The sequence below is a fragment of the Acomys russatus genome, chromosome 10 (assembly GCF_903995435.1).
Source record: "Acomys russatus chromosome 10, mAcoRus1.1, whole genome shotgun sequence".
Lineage (NCBI taxonomy): Eukaryota > Metazoa > Chordata > Mammalia > Rodentia > Muridae > Acomys > Acomys russatus.
Window position 1 is genome coordinate 41,002,190 of NC_067146.1, and position 24,608 is coordinate 41,026,797.

Here is a 24,608-nt window from a genome sequence, read left to right on the forward strand (position 1 = left end):
CTCTCTTCTCAGAAGACTCCAGTATATGTCACGTTGACATGAAAATGGTCCAGGATAAGTACGGTTCACCGTGATTCAGTCTGCTAACTTAAACGTTTATGCTAGTGCCTTGCCAGAGGATGACCTGGGTATCCGCAGTCAGCAGAAGGCCAGCTTTAATCAGTGACTCTTGATTTTGGCCACAAATCAGAAGCGTTGGGGAACTTTTTAACAATACTGATGTTTGAGTATTATCTCCAGAAATTATGATTTCATAGGTCTGATGTGAGGCCTCAGGCTAGTAAATGTCTTGCCAAGTATTTTAATGTTCAGAATCTGGGGTATTGCTTTCTACCAAGACAGCTCTACTGTACAATGAAAACAGAAACATAAGTCTTACCTGAAGTTAATAGTTATTTGTATTGATTTCTAAAAGTGGTTTACAAACTGTATGGCTGCTGGCAAGCTGTTGGGGTCTGAGCTTGTAATATTTTGTGTATTAATCATTAACTTTGCAAAGTATGTAGTGAAAAGAGTAAAAAGCTGCAGACTGGGCCCCTGAGGGATGAGATTAAAGAGATGTACAGAGAAGATTATGAGATCGCACTAAAAGTTAATGCAAAGTGCTGCCGAGAGTCTAGACATGAGAAGGCCTTTTTAAAAATGCCCTCTGGGATTGGCATTTTTTCCTGCATTTCTCATGAGAAAATACTTATGGGACTGTGCACGTACAGCTGATTCTAGTGAACGGAGGTAAGTATAGAAAGCAAGGAAGTAGATGTCTGAGGTACTCACTGTACACATCTTGTTAGAAAAGTTTTGATTTTAAAAATATTATTAATGTTTGTAGCTGTATTAGTAGGGATACCAAAATAAAGATGACTTACCTAACAGAGACCCTCCTTCACTACACTATACTACACACACACACACACACACACACACACACACACACACACACGCACACACACATGCACACACAAATGCATGGAAACACATACCCACACCACAAACCTATAAGCCAGAGGAAAAATTCAGGTCACAGTTTTAGACTGGCTGTCTTCCGTGGGATACCCTTGGCAGTCTATCATGGTCATAAGATGTTGAAATCATGTCCAGACATCATGTCCTTCCAGGAAAGCATCTAGCAGGCAGTTCTCCTCAGACAGCACTTTTATCATCAAAGAAGACACTTTTCTGATTGCCCTTGCTTGCTTCTCTTGCTCTGTTCAGACCAACACCAACTTGTGGGGGGGGGTCGTGGAGGAAATGGTTTATTTGGCTTTCACTTCCCTCTCACACTTCATCATGGAGGGAAGTCACAGCAGGAACTCAAACAGGAACTGAGAAACAGGAACTGAAACATGAGCATGCAGGAAGACTAGTTACAGTCTTGCTCATCTATTTTTTTTTTTAACACAGCCTCGGTTTACCTGCTAACGGCTGGCACCTCATTCAGTGTATTGGGCTCTCCTATATCAATTAGCAATTGCCAAGGTGCCTCATTGACATGGCCAAAGGCCATTCTTATCTGGGCAGTTCTTTAGTTGAGGTTCCCTTTTCCCAAGAGGTTCTAGATTGGTGTCAATTTGACAGCTGAAGCTAACTAGGAACATGATGCACCTTCTAAGGAAATTAAACAGAATTCCTGAAGGGACTATTGGGCCTAAACACTCAGCTCATACCTCAGCTGCAAGGAAAAGTTGAACTATTCTCCCTCCCTTCCTCTCTCTCTCTCTCCCTCTCTCCCTCCCCCCCTGTGTGTGTGTGTGTGTGTGTGTGTGTGTGTGTGTGTGTACTGGGTAGGGTATGTTTTCAAGGAAGTAGGAAAGGCTGTGTAGATAAGCAAGCATTTCACAGAGTATGCAAAGAGAGCACATAGCATCTAAAGGGGATATGGACTCAGTGGAAGGTTTTTCTTTCTTTGTGGTTGAAACAACACATTTCAATGCCTTTTCACAGAAGCTATTTACAGAATGAGAGTTCTGTGGTAGTGAGATGCTATGGATCTCAAAATATGAAATGGATAGGGATGTCTTTTATTCTGAGTAGGTGGACAAGGTTCTTGGGGATGGAGGAATTCCCATATGATGGCTTCTAACCTCTTTCAGCTGAGTCATCTGCAGAGTGGAAAGTGACCAGAGGCTTGAAGAAAGTAGATGACAGGTCAATGAGATTCCTGGAAAGAAGCTGTGTCTGTAAAGGCTGATTGGCTCATTAGAACTCAAGTAATGTGGAGAGGTTGGAATGTTGCAAGCCCAGAGAATTAATTACCTCATCTCAGACTAACTTTAGCCCACAATTCCTTGTCCAGGTCTGTGTTGGAACTAACATCTTGCAAGAAATAGACAAAAATATTTTAGAATCTATTAACTTAGCAGACCATTAGCTCTACCAACCCAGAAGCTAAAAATGCCAACAGATACCATCTGAAGCCCACAGACAAGATTTCCCTATATTTCTGTGACTGCCTCTCTGATATACCCACCAATTTGGTGTCGTGTGTGTGTGTGTGTGTGTGTGTGTGTGTGTGTGTGTGTGTGTGCGTGCGCGCGCGTGCCCACCAATGAGTATATCAGGGAATAATGACTTTTTATTCTTTGTTTTGTAAAACTATAGGACTTTCACAAAGCGGCTTCCACACTGGAACATAGAGTTTGGGGTAACATTCATGTTGCTAGGCCATGGTGACCCAAATTTGACCCTAGAGTAAATTATCTTTTAATCCCTTTGAGGTGAGGGTTGTGTTTTTTCCCCATCTGGATAGATGTAAGAAAGAGTTGCCTAGGCAACACAGGATTTCATGTGTCTTTAAACACACAGTCAAAGCTGGCAGTCTAATCAGGGAATCCTAAACTCCCCATCTTCATTAAATGTCTGGCCACAAGTGCTGAGGAGACAGGGTAACGTCTCAGGAGACTTTTTGCACACATGTAGTAAAACAAATGGAAAAAGGAGATGAAGATATGTAATAAGAGGAAGTACAGTGAAAGGACATGGAATCTCAATCAGAAGAAAGTGAACATAGTGTGGCTCCATCAGGAAAGCCAGAGACCAAAGGGCCAGAGATAGACCTATAAGAGTGAGAAAGCTGGTAAAGCTTACCAATGGTCTGTCTTCACTTACTGCAGACATGCTGAAATTCTGAGTGTTGTCAAAGTTCAAAATGTGCAAAATATTCAGCTGAGACAAGATGCAGATCAAAAATTGAGAAGCCGTGGTGGTGGTGGTGATGGTGGTGAGGATGGTGATGATGGTCGTGGTGATGGTGGTGGAGGTTGGTGGTGATGATGATGGTGGTGGTGATGGTGGTGAGGATGGTGATGATGGTCGTGGTGATGGTGGTGGAGGTTGGTGGTGATGATGATGGTGGTGGTGAGGATGGTGATGATGGTCGTGGTGGTGGTGGAGGTTGGTGGTGACGATGATGGTGGTGGTGGTGGTGGTAGTGGTGGGTGGTGATGATGGTGATTGTGGTGGCAGTGTATGTGTCTGGGAAAGGGGTTGATTATGTGGCTTTAATGCACAGTGTAATGATGAAGTAAGTGATTTTCCAGCTTTGTTGTATATCTGAGCCTTCAGAAGAGTTAGTAAATGGCAAATGTAATTCATGAACTCTGAGATGAGACTTGAAATTCTGACTTTCTCCTTCTTTGCTTTTATTATTGTATTAAGTGGAGGTATAAAAGGCCACTTTCATGCAAGCATATAATATGCTTCAAGCATAACCCCATTCCCCTTTCTTTCTCCCCTTTCCCCCCCTTAGTCTCCCCCCTAGATGGGGGAGGGGAGGGGATAGGGGAGGGGTAGAGAAAGTAAGACACCTAAGAATTAATGCATAATCTGTACTGAACTAATCAAAATTCTTTATGAGAAGGGACAGAACACTTGCTTGCCAAGTGACAAAATTCTTCATGCATGTGGTGCATTGAATAAAAATGCCATAGGGTCATATTTTTGAAGGCTTGGTTCTCAAGCTATTAACCCTTTGGAAGGATTAGGAGGCTTGGTCTTTTTGGAGTATGTGTGTTTAGCGGAGGAGATATGTCACTGGGGGGTGGGATTTGTGGGGGTTTTTTTTGGGGGGAGGGTGTAGGGGGTTCGAGACAGGATTTCTCAGTGTAGCCCTGTTTGTCCTGGAACTTGCTCTGTGTACCAGGCTGGTCTTGAATTCAGAGATCCACCTACCTCTGCCTCCTGAGTGCTAGGATTAAAGGCGTGCTACACCACTGGCTCTTGACTTTCAGGTTTTAAAAACCCAGGCAGGCCAGGCCCAGTGCTGGCTCCTCTGCCTGCTGCCTGTGGATCAGGATATAGCGTTCAGCTTTGCCTCTAGCACCATGCCTGCCTCCCTGCTTTGATGATAATGGACTAACCTTCTGAAACTCTAAGCAAGTCCCCAATTAGATGTAAGCTTTCTTTTACAAACGTCAATAGAAAAAGATGCATCCAATCCTACTACAACTTGATATGCCAAGGCAGTTTGATATCTCAGGGAGGTCTCCTTTTTTCTGAGGAGAAAGGGAGGGGGCATGAGAAAGGAAAGGAAAGAGGGAGAGATTGGGATGAGAGGAGGGAGGGGAACCTTCATTCAGGATGTAAAGTAAATAAATTAATTAATGAAAAAGAAAATTCAAACAAACAAAAAAAAAACATCGCCTTGGTCATGGGGTCTCTTCACAGCAACAGAATAGTGCCTTAGACCATGGGAATTTAAGTAGAACCACATTGAACCTGGCAAACAGGAGGAGCCATGGAGCTATAATATAGGTCTGTTTCCCCAAAATTTAGCTCCCAAGCAAGTGAAAGGCATATGGGAAGTGTGGGAGTAGTTGTCATGAGAAAGCTGGAATCGGGGGTGAGGGGGTGAGGGGGGTGGAAATGAAGCAGCATTTAGAAAGTCAGTGACCCAGACAAGAAGCATCGTAGAGGGAGGTCACTGCCTCAGAGTCGACCTTTCTTCCCAAGGCCACCCTTCAGGAAGAGCTGGCCTTGATGGAATGACTTCCCCTCTCATCTTGGCTTTATAGTCTGTCCTTTGGGGTCTTGATTTAGAAGCCTCCTCTCACTAGACTTTCCCCCTGTCACTTTAGAAGCCATCCTTCACATATCCCACCATACACACACTGACCAGGGCCAGGATAGGAGTAGCATCTTAGTCAAATCAGCATAACTTTCAGGAGTTGTGCAGGGGATCTGCTATCAAAAGATCATCACCGCTGGCCTTGTTGACCCTCGCTTGACCTTGGGACCCTCACCTGAGTATCCAGCCACTTCTCCCAAACAGTTATGTGTGATTCTGCCCTAATTGGGCATGGGCTAGGTAGGATAACTGGGGAAAAGGCTAGAGGAGCTAAGTAGAGAAGAGTGAGGGGAGGGGGCCCCGTTTTCACAGCTGTCGGGAAGCCATCATCCCTACCGAGTGCAGACCTTCCCATGTAGCTACTTGAAGGTTATTTATGCTCTTTTTCTGTAACCCTCATCCTCTGTTCTATAAGGCTAATAAACCCATTGGTTTCCTAGGGGAACTTTGGTGGAACTGGGACATTAGGTGGGAGGGGTAGACATTATATATGTCTCTTCAGGGAAGGAATTTTAGCACCATCAGATTATAGCACATGTCACTATGTTTGACAACCACTCTTTTAAAACTTATTTGCTAGTGTATTATGCATTCATATTAAACATTTCAAATATAATTGAAGTCACATACATTTCCATTTATTATCATCTTCACTTTTGTTTGGTTGGTTTGGTGTGGTTTTTGAAGACAGGATTTCACTGTGTAGCTCTGGCTATCCGGGAACTGACAATGTAGAACAGCTGGCCTTGAACTCACAGAGACCCACCTGTATCTGCCTAAGAGCATTAGGACTAAAGGTGTGCACCACTCTGCAGGGGTTTCATCTTCAGCCTTTACACAGGAAGGAGTTCCAGCAAAAGTAGGGGACTTGTCCAAGGTCACACAGCTTGTAGGTGATAGCATTGGGTGTGAGGCCAAATGCCATCAATTTAAAAAGAAAAAAAAATGTATTTTTTTTTCTTTTTTCTTTTCTTTTTTTTTGTTTTTGTTTTTGTTTCCATCCTGATTGCCCTCTCCTCCCAGGCCCTTCCCCCCTGTCCTTTCCTGTAGTCCTCCCTTTCTCCTCAGAAAATGGGAGGCCTCTCATAGATATCAACTGACCTTGGCATATCAAGTTGCAGTAGGACTAGGTGCATCTTCTCTTATTGTGAAATGCCATGAATTTTAAAGCTTGTGTTTGTGCCTGGTCCTTTCCCTAGTTTGCAACTGTGTGTTTCCTCTATCTTCTTCAGCCTCAAGATATGCCCATGCTTATGTGTTGACCTGGTGCTGATCACAAGCCTAAGAAGCATCATCCAAATGACCAAAATGCCTAGTCTACAATCTTCCCAATTATAGTCTCAAATGGTGAAGGTTGCCAAATTTTGAAACACTGATGGCTGTCTTAGTTAGGGTTTCTATTGCTGTGAAGAGACACCATGACGACAGCAACTGTTACTAAGGAAAACATTCCACTGGGGACTGGCTTACATGCAGTTCAGAGGTTTAGTCCATTATCTGCTGGGAAGCATGGTGGCGTGCAGGCAGACATGGTGCTGGAGAAGATGCTCAAAGCATCAGAAGCTTCGTCCCCTGATGGCAAGGGCAGGAAGAGAGAGTGACACTGGGCCTGGCTTCAGCATCTGAGACCTCAAAGCCACCCCCAATGATATAATCCCTCCCACGAGGCCACACCTCCCAATAGTGCCACTCTCTAGGAGCCTATGGAACCATTTTCATTCAAACTAACACGAAGGCCGAATTTTGAAGATTACAGTTCCCAAGGAAAGAGGCTCTTGTATCAGGAGCAGAAATTTTAATTCTGGGGATGGAGCTGGCCATGGGCTTCAGTAACAACACAAGTTTTAGTTTCCAAATACGCTGTTTAGGAGGCTGGAGAGGTCGTTCGGCAATTAAAAGTGCTCAATACTCTTGCAGAGGACCTGAGATGGGTTCCCAGCACCCATGGTGGGGGGCCCACAGCTGGGTGTAACTCCATTTTTAAGGGAATTTACACCCTCTGGTCTTCTTGGCTAGCAGCACACATGTGCACGCAAACACACACACACACACACACACACACACACACACACACACACACACACTGCAGTACCGTAGCACAGAGGCGGTGAATATTTTTATTTTTAAAAAATTAGTTAATTCAGATTACACTCAATTGTTATCCTCTCACTTGTATCCTCCCATTTCTCCCTCCCTCCTTCACCCTATTCCCCTCCCTAGGTCTGTGACAGAAGGGGAAGGAGGTGAATATTTAATAAAGGAATACTCTTGTTAGTATACATGGAGAGTATATAACTTCAAAATATGTATATTGTCTCTTTTACTATAAAAAGTTGCCTATGAAATGTTCTCTTATTTCTCAAATTGCCATACTTAAAATATTTATTTAAAGCGTTAATTTTTACCAAGATTTATATTTCCAGAATTTTGACCTTTCAGAATTTTAAATTTGGGGATTTTGATTGTCCTGTATTTCAATTTTGATATAAGATTTTTTGTTATTGTTGCCTAAGCCCATAATTATCATGTTGTTCTGGTGGATATTTGCCCAGCACACAGCAGATTCTCGAAGTATTGTTAATGTGTTGTTGTTGTTGTTGTTGTTGTTGTTGTTGCTATTATTATTGAGAAAGGGTCTTGTTATATAGCCTAGACTGATCTGGAACATACGTTCCTCTTCCTTTAAAGGATTACGGATGAGAGTCTTAAAAATACTTTGTTGAATGTAGCTGAATATATGTGAATGAAGTTATTTGTAGGACCATTGAACCTTTTAATAGAATTGGGTGCCAGATTATGTAGTATTGCTGTTGTTAAGAAAAAGTCCTGAGTAAACAGCTAATTTATAAAAACACGTAAAGTGATTGGCAGATGGGGATATGTGTAGTACTTAAGTGTACTTGGCACTGGAAATTCTTTGCGGTTGATATTCCATCCCTTGTTCTAAACTGTTGCGTGGCACTGGAACCCATGTCTGGATTCTAAGCGTTACGTGGCTTTACGGCTTCAACGCAGAATCTCCTTCACGCTAACATGTTCAAAGCTCTCTTGAATCTAGGTATTAAAGTGTTGGGACAATCCCATGTAGCTGTTTGGTTTTCCGTGTTTATGAAGGACTCCAAATGTGCGGCTTGTCCACTTCCATCCAGCTCTCTAAACCCCAAGACTCCAAAGAGGCCCAAGATTGTGAAGTTCTAGCCTGTGGCAGCAAACGTGTTTAGTCAGCACCCTTACTGGACCAAAGAAATATCTAGTTCCATTTCTATCTGTTTATATAATATAGGACCTCTAATTCTGTATTTAATGCAGAATAAAACAAGCATACAAAATTGCCAATGCCTCCGGTACCGCAAAGTGTCCAAATCCAAATCCTGGAGTGGTCAAAGCAGGCTGAGGGTTTTTAAGACGCCAAATTCGAGGCACCGCGCAGCAGCTAATTGCCAAGAGCTGGAGGAACGTGTAACTGCTGAAAGCCGCGCCTGGGTAGAAGAATCCGCACCTCTGCAAATAAAGCTCTGCAGCCCAGGCGGCGCCTCTGCCCGTGGGATTGGCTGCCGGAGTCGTGACGCGGTCTGGGCGGGCCCGACCGGTTTGCGACAGCAGCCACAGCAGCGGGTCCGGGACCGGAGAGTGCAGGGTCCCGCCGGCTTCTAGGAGCCCCGGCTCGGGGTCGCAGCGAGCTCGGGCGCTACCAGGATCGGACGCCGAGGTCTGGCCTGCGGGCTAGCGGGCGCGGCTAGGGCTGCGGGGAGCGCAGGGACGGGGCGCGGAGCGGGCGGCTGCCGAGGTCTCAGCGGAGCCGGGGAGGTGTGCGGGGGCGCTCGTCCCGCAACTTCACTCGCCCGCCGCGCGGGGGACAAGCGCCGGGAAAACTTTCTCCCGGTTGAGCCGAGCAGAGATTTGGGGGCGGGGGGACGGCGGGAGCGGACGGGGGTGGTGGCCAAGCGCTGTTTGTTTCCTTTCACTTCCTGCGGCAGCCGCTGGAGATGAGGATGGCGGGGCTGGGGCGGAGCGGCCGCGCTCGCGGCCCCCGGCAGTGACGGTCGCCCGGTCGGGATTTCCAGGGCCCGGGCCATGCGTGCACCGTGAGGGCCGGGCGTCGGGACTTCGCGAGCTGATGCGGACTCGCTTTTGAGCGGCTGGGGACCAGCGAAGCAGCCCCAAAATGGAGGATTTTACTACCAGGACCTACGGCACCAGCGGCCTGGACAACAGACCTCTTTTCGGGGAGACGTCTGCCAAGGTGAGCGCGGGAGTGGGCCCCGGGCCAGTGTGCGGGTGCCCCGCCTCCCCCCTCTCCCCCGCATCCCGCTGGCTCCTGGGGCGGGCCTGGAGTGTACTTGGAAGTGGAAAGAGCTGGCCTTGGAATCCCGCCCCACTCTTGGGATGTTTGCCCTGCACTCATCCCCGACAGCAAGTTGGAGTGGAGAAAAGTTCAGAAAGTTCTGGGCAGCTTGTGGGAAACCCTTCACGAGGGGGCGGAAACCTCCCTGTGGAGGGAAGAGTCCTGTGAAGTTTGCACAACCTCACTTGGCGGCTAGCTGCACACTTCAGGTGTGAGTCCTGAGCTTTAGTGGCTTCCGCTGTGCGCCCAGAGCGTCCTCTCCAGAGCCCAGGGTTGCTTCTGATGGTTGTTTAATTAGAATTCTTAAGGGCTCTGTGCTGAGGTTGTTGAAGCGGTTAAGTGAGGGTGGATGTTGGCCACAGTTCCAGGAGGTGCTCAGAGGGTCCCAGCACTCAAATAGGCCGAGGCAATACGTAAGTGCTTTAAAAGTACAAGAGTGTTCAAGAAGCTTAATTAAGTAATGCCCCTGGCCAACAACCAATGAGAGCCTTTCTCTGTACTCAGCAGTAACTTTGTGAGAGGTCTGCGCAAGATTAACCTCCTATTTCCCCTTCAATTGTAAATGGCACCGATGACCTTTGACCCTGATAAAGAAATATCAGCCTTTCAGAAGTTGCTGTGCTTAGTGCAGAGCTTGGATTTCTCCCCTTTTGGGAAGAGCCTGTAGTGAGCAGTCATAGACGTCAACCTGAATTTGGAAGCTGCCGACTTGCCTTGAAAAGAATACTCATTATTAAATTCCTTATAGGTTTTTGGTTTATCTTGGAGTGTTTTAATAAGACATTTTAAGCTGGGCGTCCAGATTCTTGTGGCTTTACATAATCTCAGCTCACCGTGCTCTGAAGCTTAGTGCAGACATTACTGAGCATTTGTTATGCATCGGGTCCTGGGTATTGAAAGAGAGCAGTCGGAAATAGATCTGCACATTATACAGAGATGCAGGTGGATGTGTCCCTTGTCATAGCACAGAGGGCATGCGTTTTGGATACAAAGGAGAAACTGATTTCATTTGTGTGAAAAGTTGTCCATCTGTCCCCAAATCAGTTTCATTATCTCTTGCACAGAGCCTTTTGAGCACTGATTGGGAGTCTGGGTGATTCAGGCCACATTTAACTCCATAGACCCTGTCATCCAGCGGCACTGGACTTCCTGATGAACTTGTTGACTCATGCGGACACACTGAAGAGGGCTGAGGTGACTCACTGGTAGTTTCAGCACTCGCAGGCTGGGTGGAAGGCTCACTTATCTCAGGTGTTCAACATTAACTTGAGGTACATAGTGCAATCCTGACCCCAAGCAAAGCCAGAAGCTTCAAAGCCTAACGGCAACCCTCCCTATGTAGGAACTGAGAAATAATTGATGTTATTGAGCGGCCAAGTGCCTCCTGCTTGAAAGTTTCCTATCATCCCTCATCCATTTGAAACCCATCCAAGGACATCAGTATCCAAATATATCCCTGTTCATGCCACTCCTGAGCCCAAGTGTGCAGTGCGTATACTGCCCCCTGTACTACTTAGGCAGCTTTAGAGTATTGTAGCTCTGGTGACTCAAGGAAAGAATATTTAATTACCAGTCTCTTAAAACTGGATCGCTCAGCTTGCATTGCATATAAATTCCATTGAATGGAGAAAGGAAAGAGATCCATGGTTGACGTGGGGCAAATCACGTTTCCAAATAAGTTGAGATACCTACGAGAGAGAGAGAGAGAGAGAGAGAGAGAGAGAGAGAGAGAGAGAGAGAGAGAGAGAGAGACATCTGCCTTTGCTTTCAGCAACAAAAGAGCTTTATTTGTAGGCCAGAGAGGGGCAAAGAACAGGAATGGGGTCCCACTAATGACAGGACATAGTGCAATACCACCATCTCCTCCTGTGTGAGTGTCTCTCTCTGGCTTACTCTTTTCAGATGCCAGGAGACTAGACACAGTAGCCGCTCAAGTGGAAACTTGGTAATAGTGAACTCAGAAAAAAGGCTGGGCATTCAGTTTTTTCTTGTTTTCTCACCAGAGTCCTTTCTGAGACGGATGCTTTTATTTTTGTGTACAGCTAAGGAAGTGAAGTTTACAGGATTACTTCTTTGGCCATATTTTGCTAGTTCCCTTTTGTGAGTTGCACAGCGAGGTGAAGTAGTAACTTAACATGTAGCCTCTGGGATACTCACAGCACAGTGTAGACCTCTGAACACTTGTTGCCACTTCCCAGGAAGTAGGGGTGACGTGCTGGGTTTTCTTTCTAATGCTACTTGGTGAGAGTGGGTGAGCAGGACTTTTTAACTACTTTGGTAGTGTTCTACACCCACCGCAGGAGCATTCCAAGACATGGCTCTGTAGAATGGCTCTGTGGTGGACCCAAGACTCTTTCTTTGCTCCTCCTTCTCCTTCCCTGACGTAGTGTGAACTAAAACCTGGAGATGGTCACTCTGTTTAGTCCACGGTTTTAGCACTTAGTTGTCATCATCAATTTTTGGCTTTGTAGTTAGTTGCTAAGTGTCTGAAATCAGTTTCAGCTGTCTAGGCTGCATGGGCCTGGGTGTGAAGGGGCGCAGGTGATTCTTTCAGTGGGAGCGAGCAAAGCGTTTTCCCGCAGCCAATGCAGATGAGCAGAGGACAGCTGCTTCCATTGCTGGGGTGTGATGTAAAGGGCTTTTAGGTGTCTTCTGGTTATGGTCACTGGTCACAGAGAAGAGCAGTGACATCCTGTTATGCATGATGGAAAGTGAGGGCGGGGAGTTCCTGCAGTGCACTCGGAAGGGAGGCTTTCTGTAGAAGTTCCTGGACTCGGAGGCTTTGATACTTAGTTCTAAGAGCAAAACCCTCTTCCTACATACCCCAATAAATAAGCAAGCAAACAAAAGCAGCACAACCAAGATTTCTTTCAGTACTTGCGTCCTAGTCAAGTTGCTGGAGCTGGGAGTATTCAAATGTAAGATTAGAATGCTTTTTATGCACTTTTAGTCCCTTAAAAATTTTGTTTTTCTAATTAAGGACAAACAGTGGTTAGGGTTGCTGTGTCTTTGCTGCCTCTCTTGCTTAAGGTCCCACAAGGCTACCCTCTGAGGAATATTAGTGTCTAGGTTCTCTGGACAGCTTAGTTTCTGTGATTCTGTGAGCATAGCTCTGCCTTTCTTGAAAGAGAGCAAGCTGCCAAGGTGCCTAGGTGCTGCAGTCGTCTTTGTGGTCTAGCCTGTGGAATCCTGTTCCATTCTTATGCAAATCCTTTTGCAGTTCTGGGCAGATAGACGCATTTGCTTTCCGATTTCTACTCTGTGTAAGTTTTCTTCCTCTTGTCTCAAGAGCAGTGGACTTGGGATCCCTGCGGATGGGCCTCCGTCAGGCATCGGATATTTGGGGAGCTCCGCGGAAGACATTTGGAGAGGGCTGAGATGCACTCTTCATACCTTGCTCTGTGCCAGCCCCATCCAAGGTCACATTTCTCCATTGACCTTCGAAGGTGCCCTCTGGACGCCCTCCATCCCCCATGTTCTGAGAGTTGAGCTCAGGGTGTCAGGCTTGCGTGGCAAGTGCTTTTTAACTCAGCGAGCCATCTTGTGGACCTTGTAGCTGCCTCCCTCTTGGTTTTTGTGGCCTTTCTGTAGTGCCCCCTCTTCCCTCAAATCTGAATCCTGTTCAGTCAGTCTTATGTTCTACTTTGGAACCTTACACTCCTGCTTCTGTCATTGCTTCCTTCCAGCAGTCTTGGCTGTCAGGAGGGGCACCTGGCGCTGATCTGTGTGCCCTGAGGAGCTTTGCTTACTTATGCTTACTTATGCTGGAGTATGCGCTCCCCAAGAGAAGGGGCTCTTGACTTTTCCTATGTATGGGATTTAAGTATATTAAGCTTTAATTCACGTGAGGGATTAACATCGCCCTCAAATAACCTGTATTCTCAGAGATTCTAAAACAACAAAATGCAGAGGCTTCTGTTCAGAAACTTGGGTACATTGACGGCCCAAACAGGAAGTGGCGTTTTAAACTCTCAGGCAATTCAGTTAGTCTCTCTTCCTGTTGAGGCATATATAATAGAGGCCGGTAGTAATGGGTGAATAATACAGTGTACTATAAACTGAGCCTGCATCTGAGGCTCTAATGGTTTGCTGTTCTCCAGGAAGACCGGACTTCTGGAGTCCAGGTGTGGTCCCACAAGGTGTGCTACTTGCCTGGTTCGCATGAACTGAATAATTATATTCTTACAGTTAGATGCAGGTCATATACAGACAGACATGGTAATAATATCTCCCGAGCTCTAATTGTTGACAAACTTTGAGTTTCCTTATGACAAGTAAAATGAATTTAAAATTATTGACTGCTTTCGAAATTGGCTTAAGCATGGAGGAGTCGGTTTGCTCCCACTAAGCTCTGAGGAGTCTACTCAGTTCTTAAAGACTTCCCATTAGACATGGCCACCTGGACGGGCCACCATTTACCATGGAATAGTAACTGCCCTTTGTAAGGACTTTTATTTCCTATTCTTTACAGTCACCTAGCAAGTTGTACACAACTGGAAAACTACATCTTAAAAAGTTAAATGACTTGTCCATGCCTGCTGGTAGGGACATGGCTGAAGAGAAGATTTATAAGACAGGCCTGCCATGCCTTGGCCTCAGTGTTTGTGCAGTCTGCCATTCAGAAGCTTGAGCCTGCATCATTAGTGTGCTTCTGTGAGTACCAGCTATAGTTGTTTTTCTCCCCTTTAACATGTAGACAGTGTTTGGGCTCTATTTTTACTTTAGTTTCCATAAACGGTGCTTCAGTGAACAGAATCTATTTCAGGTACATTTATCTGTGAGGAGAATCTGGTAGGGTGAATGTGCAAAAATACCCACACCCTGAATATGCTTCAAAATGTGACTATGATGAAATAAGGAGAAATTAACAGATGTCTGTGAAATAACTTGATTAAAAAAAAGAGGGAATTTTGTATTTCGATTCATATGAAACAGTGGAAAATATGTGTGAAGTTATCGGGATACCTGTGGTGCTTGTTTTGTTTTGATACAGAGTCTCTCTACATAGCCCTGGCTCTTGTCGAACTATGTAGACAAGGCTGGCTTCAAACTCACAGACATTGGCCTACCTGTGCCTTCTGAGTGCTGGGATTAGAGGAATGCACCACCAGGCCTGCCACCTGCATTCTTGAGACCCTTCTCCATTCATCTTCTCTGCCTAGGGCTCTGTCCAGAGAAGTCTAAGAACAGTTGTACCAATGGGCAGAGAGCTCACTGACCACTAGTAAGCCAGTGAGGCAGGAAGTCTCATTTTCCACTCATGCTGATGCTGTCTGTCCCTCTGGTTGTCTCTGGTGACCATATAAGGGGGAAGGTCTCGTTTAGGCAGAGCCATACAGCCCAGAAGAAACAAACCCATTGACTGCGCATGGAGTTTCCTACTTCACCCAGCAAAAGGAAACCTCTCTTGTTTCGTATCTTCTCAGGGTTATCTTGCCCCCACCCCCCTGCCCCCAATCAGGGTTAGCTTACGCAGCCACTTCTAGAGCTGTGTAACATGAAGTTTTCCTCTGTGACTGGAAGAAAAACAAAGTAATTTCCGAAAATCCATCCATAACATAGCATTCAAGTCCTTAAGTTTGGGAAGCTGGATTTTGGATCCAGGTGTGATGGCCCCATCCACCTCACTACAGGTAAACAGCGGGAAGGCAGTCTGCCTAGTGAGCTCTGCACATTAGCATATTGCTTTGCTTCCCTTAGAAAGAGTACCCAGTCCTCAGAGGCATTTGTGGGCTAGGAAGCTAAAAACTGATAGGTGTTGTTAGATTGTGCCTTTTCATAGGTGGAGTTCTCAAGATTAGGCCAGACTTGAGTCTTGACCTAGAAGTGCAAGTAGGATTTTCACTGGACACAAGAAGAGTCCAGTGCCAATCAGTGAAGTTCACAACTTCATCCTAGGAAATGTTTTAGGTCACATGTCTTTTCTTGTGGATCATATGTGCTGCAGGGGTGGCAGAAGGTTCTCTCTTCGATTACCATTGCTTTTACCTGGTCTCTTTGTACTTAGTACATTGGTGCCCTCGGAACAGACTGCCTCTTGGTGTGTGGTGTGTAAAGTATAAATGAGAAAAATTTATTTTCTCACTGTTTGAAAAGGCTGGGAAGTCCCAAGACCAAGGTGTCGGCAGGACTGGTGTCAGATGGAGGCTGCTTTCAAGGTGGTGCCTTGTTGTTGTCCCCGGAGGGGAGCAATGCTGTGTTTGCAACATAGCAGGAAGAATGGAATGGCAAGAGAAGGCTTTGAGACATGCTCATCTCCTGCAGGAACGCACTCCTCACCCTTGTGTATGAATCACTTGCCAAAGATGCTATCTTTCCCTTCCTCTCAATTTTTTTTTCAGACAGGGTTTCTCTGTAGCCCTGGTTGTCCATGAACTTGCTCTGTAGATCAGGTCGGCCATGAACTCAGAGATCCACCAGCCCCTGCCTCCCAAGTGCTAGGATTAAAGGCATGTGCCATTGTCGTAGGGTTTTATTGCTGTGAAGAGACACCATGACCAAGATAACTCTTTTAAAGGAAAACCTTTAACTGGGCCTGGCTTACAGTTCAGAGTTTTAGTCCTTTATCTATCATGGTGGGAAGTATGGTGTGAATGTAGACACGGTGCTGGAGAAGCCAACAGTTCCACATCTGCATCCACAGCCAGCAAAGAGACTCCAGTTCCACACTGGACAGAACCTGAGCATAGGAGACCTCAAAGCCCACCCCCACAGTGACACACTTCCGCCAACAAGGCCACGCCTCCTAGTAGTGCCACTCCTCAAGGGCCAAACATTCAAACACAAGAGTTTATAGGAGCTAGACCTATTCAAACCACCACAGCCACCATGCCTGGCTCCAAAGAGACTACCTCCTTAAATCAGCCCTGGGAGTTATTTCCATATTCTGTTTGGAGAGGATGTCACTATGTAAAGCTGAAGTACAGCTCTCCAGGCTCATTCCTGGGTTGTGGCCACTGCTGCATAGATTTGTTCACAACACCCCTCTCTAGAGTCTTGCCTGTTTCCTTGCTTTTCCTTAAAAAGGGCTTCTCAAATTTCATACTGCATAGTGATTGCTCATGCCCTCTTCTGTCCTCTGGTCACACTTTAATGTTCTTTAGTCAAGAGAAAGAGCAGAAAGTGAAAGCTTAAAATCCAAGCAGGAAGCATGGTAGAACGGGGCTCTTCTAATGTTGGAGGGACTTGGGATCTTAAGGCCAGTTGTGTTCCTCAGTGAGAACAAGTGAACAGGGATGCAAGTGGAGATGGTGGATTGAGGAAGGGCATGAGTGCAGGAGTGATAGCAAAGCAGGCCACTCTCACATCTTAGGCTGGAATGGAAATTGGGTACTCCTCTCTCTTAGCATTTGTTTTGTGGGGATGAGTACTGATACAATAGACTCAACAATAGGACTGAGAACCTGAGGTGAGAGCAGGTGAGCTTCTGGCCACTTTCTGGAGAGGTCAGAAGCAGTCAACTTAAAAGACCAGTGAAACACAGCAAAGAACTACCTAAGGACAGGAAACACAAATCTGTAGTAAGCCTTGTTTCTTCCATTAATGTGTAACCACCCTGATACATACTTGGTGTTGTGGCTGGCAGAGGAATATGAGAAGTGATGAAGTCACTGTGAGCATTGGTAGTCCACACAGGCACAGGCTTGGTTTTGTCTTAAATTAGGAAAAAGTACTTTTCTGGGGAGGATGAGGTCATGTGACATGGTACAAGCTTAGAAGAAAGTGTGCCATTCCATTATATGAAGTGGATCAAAGTTTGAAAATAAAAAAGCTTTAGCCTTACCACCTCAAACTTTGACATGTAGAGGAAGAGATGAGTAAGGTTTGAAGATATTTACACCTATTCAAAGCAAGGCTTCACGTCAGTACCCAGTAACTGGTAGGGGTTAGACCATGTAGCTCAGGACCAGATTTCCCAGGATGCATCTTCCAGGGGGGGGGGTCTTTGTTATGTGTTTCTGAAATTGCTAGCCCCAGTTAGTCTGCAAGGGAGGTTCTCAAGTCACAGTCTTGGTGTAGCAGATTGTTTATGCTCTGGCTAGTGAATATGGTCCAGTTTTGGGGACAGGAGAGAAGGTGAAAGACTGGGGCTTGGTATAGTAAATAGTTGAGGAAGGGAAGAAGATGGTGTGATTGAAAATTAATGTCCTGCCTGGTGAAGTCTTGGATTTAGACTCCTAGCAGTGTGAGCTGTTTTGGGGAGGTCTGGAAAAGTGTTAAGTAGTTGACAATGAACTTTGTTCGTGTGTCATGGCTTTAGGGGTGGAAAAGGGAGAGCATGCACGTGTACAGTGTGGGGACTGGTATGACTAGGGACACCTGGGGACGGGTGTAACTCTTCAGGGGAGCCACCAGCCCTGCCTTGGGACTCCTGTCCCACCTTCTCCAAGAGTGTGGAGAATGTGTGGCATTCTTGGGTCTGTAGATCTTCTTTTTGTTTCCTCCCTGGGAGTGTTGTGACAAATAAGGATGAGCCCTTTAAACGAAGCCTTGGTAGTCACTGACTTTTCCTCCTCCAGCAGAAAGTAACTGACATTTTAATAAAGCTAGGAACACAGGGACACTTACAATAGCCCAAGTCTACAATTGCTGTTTCCTTGAAGTCAACAATAGCCTATTCCAGGAAGCACTTGAGAGGATGTTGGGCCTGAGGTACAAGAACAAACTACAGCGTATGCTGATCTGCTACATGCCTATCCTACAAGCCGCAGAGGCCACATTTGGTTGTGACAGGTCAGGTCCCAGAGTCAAAGATGAGTACCCTTCACTGGTGAAAGAGGCATTGAGGAAAATGCTGCTGGCTACTTGTGTTTAACTCCCTAGCCAGCATTCCTAGATACCAACAGTGTGCAATGCTGAAGGAGAGGCCATCTATCCCACTGTTAACTGCCGGCCTTAGGGCAGCACACAGGTAGTAAGTCTTTGATTAGTAAGTTTAAAATCTGGGTGATCTTTGGGGGTCTTGAGATGGGGCTCTCTCTTGAGGGATGGCAGTGGATGTGGTGTTTCAGTTGAGCTATGGAGGGGTAGTCAAACTGGGAGCCGCAGCTCAACCACTCCCACCTACTAATTCACACACTATTTTGGGAATTTACCTATCGATCATGTTTTTAACCTATTTTTGGACCAATATGAGACCTGATTGTGTATAAAATACTGTATTTTCTATATGCAATATCATACAGCAATTTTTGCCTGGAACCAGAAGTTTGCCCCGTTTGATGATCCAACTTGCATACTTTGCTCAGAACTAAAACCCTGAGTGGTTACAAGAGTTTTCAAGAGAGTATCTTCAAGAGAGGCCTGACGCCATGCTCTTTCCTCTTAGCTAAGTACTAACCATACGCTGTGCGGAGCAACAGTAAAATGAGGAAACCTTTTTCTTTTGCAGAACTTCACATAGATGTGTTTGTACTGTAGACATTACTAACCCCAACGTACCCCCTCCCCAACATGAGAAATTCTACCATCTCACTTAAAGGCAGCAAGCACTCTGTGGCTTTTCTTTGGTTTATCTCACTGTTATGTGAAAGTGTCACTGAACACAAATGCTGTAACTGAGATCTGACAGTCGAGTTGGCCATGCCAGACAAACAGCATGGGTATGGTGTAGTGTCAGTTTGGTGAAATGATGGTTTATATCTTGGGCAGGATGTAGCTAGACAGTGTCATTTTTTTTTTTTTTTTATCATGCTGCTCAGAACAATGTATAGTTTAAAACATACAAATTGTTTATTTTTGTAATTTCCCTTTTGGTATTTTTGCATTGACACACAAGTAACTGAAGCCATGGAATGCAAAGCTTCGTTGAAAGCTATAGTACTAGACTTTAATTAAATCAGAAATTATTTCATAGGGAATTTCCTTATAAATTCTCTTATCTCTTCTCACTTTTAAATGTTCTCTATACCCCTTTAGAATTTTCGCCTTTATCTTTTTATTGTTACACAGCTTTTATGTTTAGCAGAAAGTCTGCTTTGAGAATAGGTAAAACATAAATTGCCATGGGAATGGAAGACTCAACACAATGCTTGTTAGCATTCTAAACTCTATAGCAACAGGGTGTTTTCCAAGAGTAGATGGTAGCTATTGCTCTTGGTTACTTGGATGTTATGGTCAATATCCTGTAAAGCCTTCTTTATGTGAATCTGAGGGCCTGTGCCTTCCATCAGTGTGCTACACAATGACCAACCAGGTAAGCTTGGGGACTTAAGTAACAAGGTGACTAGGCCTAGTCTGACTCCAAGTGTAGTCTGAAGCAGAATCAGAGTTGTAAACTGTTGAAACTATCAGTTCATTTTAGTCTATCAAGCAAGATAGGGCCAAGGGGTCCACTTGGGGTCACACAGCTGGACAGTGGTAAAGTAAGCCAAGAACTAAGATCAAAATAAAACTTGGGGGTGTGGGGAAAGGTAGTTTCTGGGAAACAGACAGAAATGAGTTTCAGTTTACCTTAAAAATGACCAAGTTTAAGTCCAGCATTCATCTCCAGGTACTATTTAGCTCAGATTTACAGCACATTTTTCTTTTAAATGCCCTTTGACTCCTCAACTTGAACTCTTAAAATGGTTTGCTTAAGACTTATACCAGAGGAACACTCCTTCATTGCTGTTGGGAATGCAAACTAGTACAGCCACTTTGGAAATCTGTCTGGTGCTATCTCAGAAAACTGGGACCAGGGTTTCCTCAAGACCCAGCTGTTCCACTCCTTGGAATATACCCAGAAGATGTTCCAACACACAAGAAAATTTGCTCAACCATGTTCATAGCAACCTTATTCTTAACAGCCAGATCATGGAAACAGCCTAAGAGTCCATCAGTAGAAGAATGGATAAAGAAACTGTGGTACATTTACAATATGGAATACTACTCAGCTATTAAAAACAAGGAATTCCCAAAATTTGTGGATAAATGGATTGAACTAGAAATGATAATGAGTGAATTAACCTAGAAGCAGAAAGAGTCAAATGGTATATACTCACTTATATCTGCATACTAGCCCAAGGGGCACGTCCCATGAAAGTCTTCACTTACCAGGAAACTGGGACAGAGGGGAGGACATCCTATTGGGACTCTAGATGAGAGAAGCATGGGAGAATGGCAAAGTAGAAGGATCCAGATCGCTTGTTTATACCCCATCTACCCTGGGGGAAGGACACATTGCTGTGTCCAGCTTTCATCTTAAAAAAAAACAAAAACAAAAACAAAAACCGTGTGTATATATATAATGTATGCATGCTGTGTATTTGGCTGACCAGAGGCCGGAAGAGGGTGTCAAATATCCTGCAGTTAGACTTACAGGTAGTTGTAGGCTGCCTGACATGGATGCTGGAAACTAAACTTGGGTCCAACTGTCCAGGCCTCAGGTCCACCTTTTTGTGAATTTAGCCAAACACAGGTCCTCTGGCCTGTGTGGAAAGCACTTTATTGACTAAGCCATCTCCCTACTCTCCTCCTCCCTAGTTTTAGAAGACATGTGAAAGTCTGGTCAATTGCTCTCCATCTTGTTTTGTTTTACTTTTCTTCTTTTCTCTTAACTTTGGCTGACAAGCTGCTGTCACATTTGGAAACAGCAATTTACTTTGGCTAATATATACCTCTGTTGGTGATATGGTCATAGTTGTTTGGACCCATAATAAATTTCTGCAAATCCCTAAGAGCAGGTATTCTCAGAATAGACAGTTGAAACTTTGAGACTTTATCCTTACATACCTTGTTAAAACACATTAGTTGTGTGGGAGGAAGTTAAATGACTAATGAATTGTTCAGGTTTCTTCTCTAAGAAACAGTCTTGATTTCTGGTTGGTTACAGTGTTAAGATGTTGCATACTTAGCAGTTAGGGTGTGGCTGTAGTTTAGTTTTTCATTTCCCTTCTAACCTTTGATCACCGGCCTTCACCTAGAGAATTTTGGTTTGTCCTTGCATAGATCAGGCACACCCAAGACCCACTTTACTATGTTCCCAGCTTTGGCTGCCACTTTAATTTGTATTTTTCAGAAGCAGAGAGCTTGGAAGAGAGGATTTAGTGTGTTACTGTTTCCACATTCTCTTTTCTGTTGATACTAAAACAACTTTTCAAGAGCCAATGTGGCATGGAGCCTGCCTTAGCATCATGTGCAAGACCTTGGGGCAGAACACAGCAGCTTCTGCTCCATGATAGGAATTCATGGCTCAGCTTTGGCTTCTCCCCCAAAATACTGTTTCCTGATCAAGTCTTAAACCCACCCCAACCTTGTTATATATACAGTTTTCTCCTTTCTGGGTCTGGGGGTGTTGAGGAATCAAACCCTGGTCCTGGTAAATGCTGTACTATTGAGCAACATATCTAGCCCTCTGTTCTACTAACTCTATTAACACACTTAACCTTTAAACTTTGTAATGTAGTTCCATTTGGTTTGGGAGTTTACTCTAATTTTGGCAAGTACTTTAAAACACACTGGGCCCAAATTTATCTTAACCTGTAAAATTAAGGTTACCCCCATTTTAGATATTTTATAGAACTGGTTGGATTAGGGATGAAAACATTAGGAAAAGTCTTTGATTGTTTATATTACTGAAGTCTTATCAAGTTGGAGAAAAAACAAAACTGGATTACATAGCCTTTGTTTATAGCACAGCACTCTGGTTCTAATAGTATTAAGTGTTTTTAGATGACACAGGGTCAACTTTTGTGTCACTTACAGACACCCATATTTATTAGTCTGGTGCCAAGGCTACGGCTGGCTGCCTGCCTGAGCCCCATTCCCCCTCATACCATTCCCAACAGCATATTCCTCAGTTGGCCTCATTTCCCAGAACTGTTCCCAGATTCTTATTACCAGAGCTTATGTGGCAGATGTCAGAGGGTCAGCTCTGGCTTGGTCTCTTCAGTCTATATACCAGCTTTAATTCTTACAGCACCTAAATCCAAGTCATCTGTCTTACAAACTCTTGTGTTTTTCAGGACCGAATCATCAATTTAGTTGTTGGCAGCTTAACCACCTTGTTGATTCTAGTAAGTATCTTAGTTTTATTTTTGCCATTGTATCAATACGGAAAAAAAAAAAAAAAAAAAAAAAAAAAAAGTTAATTATGTATGACTATGGGCCACAGCATTTTTGCAGTGCAGTTTTGATAAAAAGGGGATGCTTCATGAGTTTGCATGTCATCCTTGTACAGGAGCCGTTTTAGCATACGTGGTCAAAATGAACACTATTCACTTTTAGTAGGAATATTTACAACACCAAGACAATCAGATCTTTTCCTAGTAGTTATTAATCTTGGGAATGACATTTAACTGATTGCTAATTAAATGATTGTCAGGGAAGGTCTTGTTTTGTTTGTCTTTTGAGACTTGTTTTGCCTTCTTTCATACTTGCTGGAAAAGTTACCAAGAAGTGCAAACTTGAACATGATTCTATGATGCAAAAAGTATTACCTTGTCTCGCCCCAGTCTAACTACACCATGGAATTACTCTTATGGCCTCACACAATTTCTCTCCATACAGGTAACACTGATCAGTGCTTTTGTTTTCCCTCAACTACCTCCCAAACCACTGAATATATTTTTTGCTGTCTGCATCTCTTTGAGTAGTATTACTGCCTGCATACTTGTGAGTACTATATAGAATTTAAGTGTTTGGAAGGGGTCTAATATGGTAGTGCTCAGATAGATTTCTAGACTCTGGGTCTATATAATAGGATCTCTTTCCTTTAATTACCCCAAATATTGGATTTTACAATCAGAATTACTTTCTCCTAAACCCCAAAGTAAAAAGCCTAAAGAAAATTGTTTCCTTGATGGGTAGAAATCAAAGTTTAAAGAAATGCAAAAAAGACTTCAAACGGTGGACTTCTTTGTGCACAGTGACCGTATATATATGTAGGGCTCAAACAGGTACTGCCTTCCAGGAAGACACAGCGCTCTGGATTTGCTTCTCATAGCGACCTAAGGGTCCACTGTGACCTGTTGTCCTCCCAGAATAGCTAACCCAGTTAGCATCACATTTCTCAGGGAACACGGTGTAGTTGTAGAGAAGTGGCTATAAATGAAAACACAGGCCCCTTTATGTGCCCAAACAGCCGCCCCTTAAGGATGGCAGCTGGCGCCTCTCAGGGGGATTTAAAGGTGTGGGGTTGTGGATCAGGTAAGGGGTATAGGAGCCCTAGGTTTGACCTCTGACACCATTTAAATAAGAAGCAAATCCTTAAATTGTTCAGGACAAACAGGTTTTAGTCTGTAACACTTGAATAGTTTCCTTGTCTCGTATGTTCTGCAGCAAGTGTCCAAGGTTGAGATAGTTAAACTATGCATTTACTTATGTAAGCCCTTATATATCCCAGCATGAATCAGTTACATAAATGTAAGCACCGTCTAAATGTGCTATACTAAATATACTAGAATTGTATCCAGATACACATTGCCACCTAGCTTGATTAGTATACTACTTTGATCATAGAACCAAATAAATAACAAAACAAGAATACATATGATCTTGGACCATGTGAACAGTACTTGAATCATAGACTTAAAATACTGGCTGTATTAACCTCAAGAATGATGATGAACTGAAGACTGTCTCAGGACAATAAATTCTAATGTGATCCATATAAAAAGCATTAGCTGTATTTTACATTGTAACAGTTGTCATTACTTTAAAGTTTTATTTGATTCTTCTTTTAGATCTACTGGTATCGACAAGGAGACTTGGAACCGAAATTTAGAAATCTAATTTACTATATCTTATTTTCTATCATCATGTTATGTATATGTGCGAACTTGTACTTCCATGATGTGGGAAGGTGAGGCTACCAAGAAGAAATACTTACCAGGACTCTTGGAAACTCTTATGTGAATTGACAGCTGAAGAATCCTCGACAGAAGTCTGGTACATGATTTTCATGTTAACTGTAAATCTGAATTCCCTCTTGCAAGGGAGCTGTATCATAGATGTCCACTTTTCTTTAAGAAGCTGAAACATTCCAGCCTTCAAAGAATTTTCACTTTTGAAAAAATTTTTTAAAAAATTTAATTGCATGGCTCAAACTCTTATATTTTAAGACAAATACTCTTTTATTTGTTAAACTGAATATACAATTATTGTTCCCTAAGCAACCAACTTTTGCTTATAACTACAGTTTCACATTAATAAAACAGATGGTGAAAAGACAGCTTTGATTGTGAAGATCTAATTACAATAATAAATAAAATAATTTATACA

The 24,608-nt window shown here is 44.0% G+C and overlaps 1 protein-coding gene across 1 annotated transcript; it reads left to right on the plus strand.

The window, feature by feature from the left end:
* Window positions 1-9,123: 9,123 nt before the first annotated feature.
* Window positions 9,124-24,251, plus strand: Tmem243 (transmembrane protein 243). Its single transcript, XM_051152066.1, has 4 exons — window positions 9,124-9,305; window positions 22,352-22,402; window positions 22,896-23,000; window positions 24,071-24,251. The coding sequence occupies exons 1-4, from the start codon at window positions 9,228-9,230 to the stop codon at window positions 24,191-24,193; spliced, it is 357 nt and encodes a 118-aa protein (XP_051008023.1). The 5' UTR covers window positions 9,124-9,227; the 3' UTR covers window positions 24,194-24,251.
* The last annotated feature ends 357 nt before the right edge of the window (window positions 24,252-24,608 follow it).